At 35.2% G+C, this 10110-nt stretch overlaps 1 protein-coding gene across 1 annotated transcript; it reads right to left on the reverse strand.

The window, feature by feature from the left end:
• Positions 1-8073: 8073 nt before the first annotated feature.
• Positions 8074-8304, reverse strand: LOC103254727 (costars family protein ABRACL-like). The gene is given in 1 exon segment (XM_008052733.1): positions 8074-8304. A coding segment is annotated over 1 exon segment (231 nt).
• Between the last annotated feature and the right edge of the window lie 1806 nt (positions 8305-10110).

Genomic DNA, 10110 nt, shown 5'->3' on the forward strand with positions numbered 1-10110 from the left:
AGCACTCAAGCCATCCTCAAGAACCACCACCTAAATATATAAAGAAAAAGTATCTGAAGGGAGGGATAAATTGCAATACAACAATAGTACTTCAAATATGGGTGTAAATAATGGACAGATCATCCAGACAAAATTAATAAGGAAACATTCTACTTGAGCAATGCTTTAAGATCAAATGGACCTAACAGACATGTACAGAACATTCCATCCAACTGCAAAATAAAAAACGTTCTTCTCAAGCACACCTAAACATTCTCCAGAATAGATTACAAATTAAGCCACAAGACAAGTCTTAGCAAATTTAAGAAGATTGAAATAATATTAAGTAACTTTTCTGACTACAATTGTATAAAACTAGAAATTAACAACAGAAAAAATTAGAAAATTCACAAATACCTGAAAATTGAACAACATGCTCCTGAAAAACCAATGGGCTGATGAATAAATTAAAAGGGACAAACAAAACATACAAAAACTTATGGGATGCAGCAAATCAGTTCTAAGCTAAAAGTTTATAGCAATAAATTCCTATGTAAAAAAGAAGAAAGATCTCAGATAAAGTTATGCCTCAAAAAATAGGAAAAGAACAAACTAAACCCAATGTTAGCAGAAGAAAATAAATAATAAAGACAAGACCAGAAATAAAATAGAGACTAAAAATCAACATAAAAATCAACAAAACTGAGTTGATTTTTTTAAAAGATAAAATTGACAAACCTTTAGTTAGACTAATGAAGACAAAGAAAAAACTCAAATAAAATAAGAAATAAAAGAGGAGACACAACTGATACCACAAAAATTGAACGGATTATTAGAGATGACTACACATAATTATACATCAACAAATTGGATAATCTAGAAGAAATGAATACATTCCTAGACACATAAAACTTACCATGACAGATGCATGAGAAAATAAAAAATGTGAATACACTAATAACAAGTAGGGATATTGAACGAATTATAAAAAGTCTTCCATCAAAGAAAAGTCTAGGATCTGATGGCTTCGCTGTAGAATTCTATCAAACATTTTAAAAATTAATACCAATCCTTTACAAACTCTTTAAAAAAATTGAAGAGTAGGGAGTACTTACAAACTCTTTGTTAGACCAGTATTATCCTGATACCAAAGTGAAACAAAAACATAATAAGAAAACTACAGGCCAATATCCTCGATAAATATAGATGTAAAAATCCTTTGCAAAATTATAGCAAACCGATTCAACAACACATTCAAAGGATCATTCACCATGATCGAACAGGATTTATCTGTAGGATACAAGGGTGGGTCAACATATTTAAATCAATACATGTGATACACTGTATTAAGAGAATGAAGGACAAAAAACAGACAATCATATGGTGCAAAAATGCATTGACAAAATTAAACATATTCTCATGGTAAAAACTTTCATATTAGGTATAGAAGATATGTATTGCGACACAATAAAGGCCATATATGATAAGTCCACATGTAACTTACTCAATGGTGAAGGTTGAAACCCTTTCCACTAAGATATACAACAAGACAGGCATGCTCACTCTCACCAGTTGTATTCAACATGGTATTGAAAGTTCTTACTAGAGCAATCAGGCAAGAAAAAAAGGGCATTCAAATAAGAAAGAAAGAAATGGAATTGTTGCTCTTTACTGACAACATGATCTTATATATAAAAAGTCATAAAGACTCTGCCAAGAAAACTGTTAGAATGAACACAAGGATGCAATAAAACTGCAGTATATAAATCAGCACACAGAAATTGGTAGTGTTTCTGTACACTAACAATGAACTTTCCTAAAAAGAAATCAAGAGAATAATCGCATTGCAATACACTAAATGAAACTAAAACAAAATACTTAGGAAAAAGTTTAGCCAAAAAGGAGAAAGACATACACAGAAAATTACAAAATGTTAATGAAGTAAATTGAAGATGACACTAACAAAATGAACAGATATGTTAATAAATTGGAAGAATTAATATTGTGAAAGTATCTGCACTACCAAAAGAAATCTACAGATTCATTGCCATATTTATCAAAATTAATGTCATTTTTTATAAAAATAAAAAAATTCTGAAGTTTATATAGAACTATTAAAAAACCCCCAATAATGAAGGTAATCATGAACAAATAGAACAAAACTGGAAGCATCTCACCACTTGATTTCAAACCATACTATTAAGTGATAGTAACTAAAACAGCATGGTATTGGCATAGAAGTAGACTCAATGACCACAAGGATAGCATAGATGGCCCAGAAATTAACTCATATATGTAGGGTCAATTGATTTTTGACAAAGATGTCAAGAATGCACATTGGGAAAAGGACAGTCTCTTTATATGGTGTTGGAAAAACTGGATATCCATTTTCAGAGGAATGAAATTGAACTCTTATCTCACACTACATACAAAAAATCAACACAAAATGGGTTAAAGACTTAAACATAGGATCTGAAAATGCAAAACTACCAAAACAAAACAAACATGAAACTACACAACATTGATCTGGGCAATGCTTTTTAGGAGATGACCTTAAAAGTATAGGAAACAAATCAAAAATAAACAAATAGGATTACAACCAAAAAAAAGTTTTGCAAAACACAGGAGACAATTAAAGTGAAGGAAAAATACCAGGGGTGCCAAAAAAATGTATACACAATTTAAGAGATGTTGTCTATGTATTACTTTTAGTTCTCCATAATTGGAAGTATCTAGACACTAATGGTAACCACTTTGAGCACCTCTTGTAATTGCAGAAGTCAAATGTGACTTGTATTCATCTACAATTCTAATATAGTTTTTTCCTTTCTTAAAGTTTGTATACATTTTTAAGACACCTTTTGTATTTGAGAGTCATATATCTACTAAGGATTAATATCCAAAATATGCAAGGAACTCAGACAACATTGTAGAAAACAAACAATGCAATTAAAATATGGGCAATAGACTTGAATAGACATTTCTCTGACGAAGTTATAAAAATGGCCAACAGATATATGCCGAAAAGCTTGATATCATTAATCAGTAGGAAAATGCAATTTAAAACTACAAGATATTCCCTCAAACTTGTCAGAATGGCTATTATCTACAAGATGAAAGATAAGTATTGGCAAGGATATGGAAAAAAGGAAACCCTTGTACAGTGTTTGTATGAATGTAAATTTATATGGTCATTATGAAAAACTGTTTGGAAGCTCCTTAAAACAACTAAAAATAGAATTACCGTATGATCCAACAGTCTCACTTTTGGATATTTACTCAAAACATTGAAATCAATATGTCAAAGAGATGTCTGCACTCCCACGTACATTGCAGCACTAGGAAAAAACATCAAGTGTCCATCAAAAGATGAATTGGATAAATGACTTGTGGTATATATACACAAAGGGATATTAATCAGCCTTAAACAAAGACGACATGGACAGAATTGGAGAACATTATGCTAAGTGAAATAAGACAAGCACAGAAAGATAAATACCATATATTCTCATTTACATGTGGAATCTAAAATAACCCAACTCAGAGAAGCAGAGAGTAGAATGGTGGTTACAAGAGGCCAAGGGAAATGAGGAAATGATGGTCAAAAGCCACAAAGCTTCAATTAAAAGAAATAAGGTTTTTTTGAGATCTATTTCACTGTGTGGTGAATATAGTAAATATAGACATACCTCAGAGATATTGCGGGTTCAATTTCAGACTACTGCAATAAAGTGAATATTGTAATAATCTGAGTCATACAATTTTTTTTCCTCTTACTGCTTTTTTTTGGTTTCTTAGTGCATATGAGAGTTATGTTTACACTATACTATAGTCTATTAAGTATGCAGCAGCGTTTTAAAAATCTATTTATTTACTTATTTTTACTTATTTATTTTTGAGTGAGAGTCTCATTCTGTTGCACAGGCTGGAGTACAGTGGCATGCTGACGACCCAGGCTGGAATTCAGTGGCACACTTACGGCCACCTCAGCCTTCACCTGCTGGGCTCAGGTGAGCTCTCGGCCACTGCAGTCTCGATCTGCTGGACTCAGGTGATACTTCTGCCTCAGCCTTCCAAGTAACTGGAGCTACAGGCACACTACACCACTCCCAGCTAATTTTCTGATTTATTGTAGAGATGAGGCCTCACCAAGTTATCAGGGCTGGTCTCAAACCTGTGGGCTCAGGCAATCCTCTCACCTTGGCCTCCCAAAGTGCCAGGATTATAGGTGTGAGCCACTGTGCCCAGCCTATTATTTATTTTTAAAATTTTTTATTTTAAAGATGTGGGGTACAGTTGAGGGTTAGCTATACAAATGTTCATTATGCAGGTACCCTGATTGATGACGTGTGCCTCCTTCCCTTGCCAGATTCCCACTACAGCCAATCCCACTACTGCCCCCTCTCCCCGCAGTTTCCCACTACTACCAATCCTTTTCTTATAGTATTATGATAATTGTTCAAGGTCCACTTATGTGTGAGAACATGTGATACTCAGTTCTTTGTTTCTGTGATAGATCACTCAGCATTATAAACTCTAAGTCCATCCAAGTTGCTTTGTAGTTCATAATTTTGTCCTTCTTTATGGTTGCATGTACCACATTTTTTCTATCCAGTCCTCTTTCGATGGTCAGCATGGTTGGTTCCATGTTTTTGCTATTGTGAACAATACTGCAATAAACATGCGTGTGCAGGTATCTTTTTATACAGTGATTTGAGTTCCTCGGGGTATATTCCCAGTAGGGGGATTGCAAAAACTGTTCGGAAGCTCCTTAAAACAACTAAAAATAGAATTACCATATGATCCAACGTTGGAACGTTGATTTTTAGACCTTTTAGAAATCGCCAAACTGTTTTTCACAGAGGTTGTACTAGTTTACACTCTCATCAACAGAGTAGAAGTATTCCCCTTTCCCTGTATCCTCTCCAGGATCTGTTGTTTTTATTGATGATGGCCATCCTGACTAGAGTTAGGTGGTGTCTCAGTGTGGTTTTAATTTGCATTTCTTTGATGACTATTGAGGCTGAACATTTTTTCACGTATCTATATCTGCTGGCTGCTCATATGTCTTCTTTTGAGAAGTGTCTATTCATATCTTTTGCCTACTTTGTAATGGGGCTGTTTGTTTTTTCTTTTCAGCGCGTTTGAGTTCCTTTTAGATCCTAGATGTCAGGCCTTTGTCAGTCATACAGTTGGTAAATATTTTTTCCCAGTCTGTGGGCTGTCTCCCTGCTCTCTTGAGGGGTTTCTTTGGCTTTGCAGAAGCTTGTCAGCTTGATGAGGTCCCACTTGTATATCTTATCTCTTATGGCATGGGCACTTGGGGTTTTGATCAGATATTGGTTGACAGTTCCAATTTTCATATGAGTGTCTCCGGCATTTTCTAAGGTTCTTATGGTTTGAGGTTTTACATTTAGGTCTTTGATCCATTTAGAGTTGATCTTTGTGTATGGTCGTAGATAGAGGTCTTGTTTTTGTCTTCTGCATGCGGTCAGCCAGTTTTCCCAGCATCATTTACTGAATAGGTTCTCCTCTCCCCAGTGGTTGTTAGCGGAGGTTTTGTCAAAGGTGAATTGGTTAAGGATTGAGGTTTTGCTTCTGGAATCTCTGTCTCTCTCTCCTGTTCCATTGGTCTATATGCCTGCTCCTGTACCAATACTGGATGTTTTGATTATTGTTGCTTTATAATTAAGTTTAAAGTCTGGGAGTGTGATACCTCCTGCTTTCTTTTTCTTTTTTTGCTGAGGATTGTTTTGGCTGTTTGTGGTCGTTTATGTTTCCATATGAATTACTGTACAGTTGTTTCCAGGACTGAGAAGAATACAGCTGGTAATCTAGTAGGTATTGCATTAAATCTGTAGATTGCTTTGGGTAGAATGGACACTTAATGTTGATTCTTCCATTCCATGAACATGGAATATTTTTCCATATGTTTGTGTCATCTTTGAGCAGTGTTTTGTAATTTTCACTGTAAAGGTCTTTCATGTCTCTGGTTAGGAACATGCCAAGGTATTTCACTTTTTTGTGGCTATAATGAGTGTGATTGTGTTTTTTATTTGGGTTTCTGTGTGTGCGTTGTTGGTGTATAGAAATGCGACTGTCTTTTGCACATTTATTTTATACCATGAGACTTTGCCAAAGTCCTTTATCAGTGCAAGGAGTTTTTTGACAGATTCTCTTGGGTATTTGAGGTATGGAATCATGTCGTTTGCAAAAAGGGATAACTTGACTTCCTCTTTTCCTTTTTGGATACCCCTGATCTCCTCTCTTGTCTAATTGCTTTAGCTAGGACTTGCAAGACTATGTTGAAAAGGAGGGTTGAGAGTAGACATCCTTGTCTTATTCCAGTTTTCAGGGAAAATGTTTCCAAATGGTTCTGATTAGCAGTATGCTGACTGAGTTTCTTGTAGATGGCTCTTGCAATTTAAAGGTATGTTCCAATTATGCCTAGATGTTCAAGGGTTTTTATCAAGAAGGGGTGCTGGATTTTATCAAAAGCTTTTTCATGTCTTATGATATAATCATATGTTTTTTGTTTTTACATCTGCTTATATATTTAATTACATTTATGGTCTTGTGAATGTTGAACCAGCCTTGCATCCCAAGGATGAAGCCCACTTGGTCGTAGTGGATGATTTTTTTTGAGATGTATTGTTGGATCTGGTCTGCTAGGGTCTTGTTGAGAATTTTAGCATCTGTGTTCATCAAGGATATTGGCCTGTAGTTCTCTTTCTTTTTGGATCTTTACCTTGTTTGGGTATCATTGTGATGTTAGCTTCATTGTAATAGCTTATGCCTAGAAAAATGTACATACTTCAATTAAAAATACTTTACTGCCAAAAAATGCTAATGATGGTCTGAGCCTTCAATGAGTCATTTTTTTTCCTGCTGAAAGTCATGACTCAATGTTAATGTCTTCTGATTGATCAGGCTGATGATTACTGACAGTTGAAGTGGTTGTAGCAATTTCTTCAAATAAGACAACAATGGCTGAGTGCAGTTGTGTGCCTGTAATCTTAGCTACTTGGGAGGCCGAGGTGGAGGATCACTTGGATTTAGAAGTTTGAGTTCAACATAGTGAGATTTCATCTCTAAAAAACAAAACACACACACACACAAACCCCCAGAGAACAATGAAACTTGCTGCACTGGTTGATTCTTCCGTTCACAAAAGATTTTTCTGTAGCATGTGATGCTTGTTTGATAACATTGTACCAACAGTAGAATCTCTTTCAAAACTGGAGTCAATACTCTCAAACTCTGCCACTTGCTGCTTCATCAACTAAGTTTAAGTAATATTCTAACTCTTTTGTTATCATTTCAACAATGTTCATAGAGTTTTCACAAGAAGACTCCATCTCAGAAACCACTTTTTTGGCTCATCCATAAGAAACTTCTCAACCATTGAAGTTTAATCATGAGATTACAGCAATTCAGTTACTCCTTCAGGCTCCATTTCTAATTCTAGTTCTCTTGTTATTTCCACCAATCATGTCAGCAGTTACTTTCTCCACTAATGTCTTAAGCCCCTCGAAGTCATTCATGAGGTTTGGAACCAACTTTTTCTAAACTCCTGTTAATGTTAATATTTTGACCTCCTCTTATGATTCATGAATTTCTTAATGACACTTAGAATGGTGAATTATTTCCAGGAGATTTTCCCTTTCTTTCTTTCTTTCTTTCTTCCTTCCTTTCTTTCTGACAGCTATATATCTTTATTACATAAACATAATATTTCTCATGAGAATTGGTCTTCAGCTTACTTCTTGCTTTCACAGAATGTCAAATATTTGTAGAAATTGTCTAAGAATTATTTATGAAACAAATGCTCTACTGCTGCCCCCCCAAAATAGCCTTATTGCCTGCATTTCCCAACCAGATTCCTGAGAAAAACAATAGAATTTGCATACTTTACAGTGTGATACATGTTTTCTTTCAAGATATAAAAAGCACAGACTTCTAATATATAAGTCTGATTTTGTTTACAAAGTTCTATAAAAATACATTAAGTATGCTCAGATGTTTGATCTTTGACTTCATATTTCAGTTTACCAGAAACAAAAAATGACAATACACAAAGATATGTGAATCACATTAATCTTGCAGTGATATAATATCAACATCATCATGAACACCTTGCAAAAGTATCTCTTCTGGTCATGTAACAATCTTCCTTCATTTTGCAGCTTTGAGGGTTTCTACTGATGCTTCAAAGAGGTTGGCATATTTGTCATCTTGGAAGAGGACTCCAAATTTCACACCTAACTTTGGACCCAAATGATGGATTTCCTCCACTAAGAGGTTCCCCTCATGACCCACATTCATTGCTGCCTCTCCACTCGTGTTCTTTTCTGATGAAGAACTGATGCCATGTGGGTCCCAATCTGGTTATCTTCTTCAATGCACGGATGAGGAAGAGCTCCAGGTGATTTTCAATGGACTTTGCCCACATCCATCAGAGGAATCACTATGTGTGATAGCTACAGCCTTACGAAATATATTTATTAAATAATAAACCTTGAAAGTCAAAATTACCCCTTGATCCATGGGTTGTAAAATGGATGTTGTATTAGCAAACATGAAAGCAACATTAAACTCTTTCCATATCTTCATCAGAGCTTTTCAGTGACTAGGTGCATTGTCAATAAGCAGTAATATTTTCAAAGGAATCTTTTGCTTTTCTGAGCAGTAAGTCTCAACAGCAGCCTTAAAATATTCACTATACTATGCTCTAAAATAGATGTGTTGTCACCTAAGCTTTGTGAGCACATGATATTAGAAAAATGGTGCCTATACAGCCTACACTGAACCCTGTTGCATGCAAACACAGGTGCTCATGAGGGGGAAATAGGAATGAATAACCACGGAAACAAAAATAAAAAGAATACAGCCCCAATAGATGACCTGAGGCGAGAGAGGAAGGCTATTTGAGTTAGGCAAGTAATCCTAGGAAGCTCTCTCTACTCTAAACAGCACTAGAGCTGAACCTAAAATAAAATCTGTCCTATTGTCCTTCTTTCTGTTCCTGAAACTCACTGAGCTGTTTCCTACCACAGGGCCTTTGCACCTGCCATTTCCCCTGCCTCAATATTCTGCCCTAGATATAAACCTGGGCGATTCTTAGGTTTCTGCCATTTTCTCAAAAGGTCTATCCCTGACCACTCCACCAGCCCCACCTCCTGCCACACTCTCCTTTATCTCTTTCTACCACTTATCTACAGGAAGTATCTTACTTGTTTACTACTAGATTATTATCCCTGCTAAAGTGGAAGTTCCATAAAAATAGGAAACGTATCTGTCTTATTCACTCAGTTTTCTCCATTATCTGATACATAAAGTTTTAATAAATACCTGTTGAAAGAAAAAAGAAGACACATCATGTCTATAGACTTGCTCAATGCAGGGTTCAATTTGTAAAATACACGTCTGCAAAGCACAATTAAGCAAAGTGCAATAAAATGAGATATGCCTGTAATATACTGTACATTTCAAAAATCTCTAAAAAATAAATTTTCAATGTTCTCACCAAAAAAATTGTTAAGTATTTTAGATTATTGATATGTCAATTCACATAATTTGATTATTCACTATTGTATTCATAAATCATAACATCACTTTGTATTCTATAAATTTAGACAACTATAATTCTTCAATTTAAAATTTAAAAATAAAAGCTATTAAAGAAATATAAAAGTAAACTCAACAAAATGATTTTTTTTCAATTTTGAGACCCAGTTCTATACTGGGCAACTAATTCTGTCATTGAATTACATAATACTGAACTCAGAAAAACATTAAAAATATTTTTCAAGTTAAAAAATATCGGCTAGGCACAGTGGCTCATGCTTATAATACCAACACTTTGGGAGGCCAAGGTGAGAGGATTGCCTGAGTTCAAGACCAGCCTGGGCAATTGGTGAGACCTCATCTCTACAATAAATCAAAAAAACTAACCGGGCGTAGTGGTGCATGCCTGTAGTCTCAGCTACTAGGAAGGCTGAGGTGGAAGGATTGCCAGAACCCAGGAGGTCGAGACTGAGGTGGCTATGAGTGTGCCACTGCACTCCAACCTGGGCAACAGAGTGAGACTCCAACTCAAAAAAAAAATCTTTTAAAATTTTGTTTGAACAT

This window comes from Carlito syrichta, unplaced genomic scaffold (assembly GCF_000164805.1).
Source record: "Carlito syrichta isolate Samal-C Ts95f unplaced genomic scaffold, Tarsius_syrichta-2.0.1 Scaffold287397, whole genome shotgun sequence".
Classification (NCBI taxonomy): domain Eukaryota; kingdom Metazoa; phylum Chordata; class Mammalia; order Primates; family Tarsiidae; genus Carlito; species Carlito syrichta.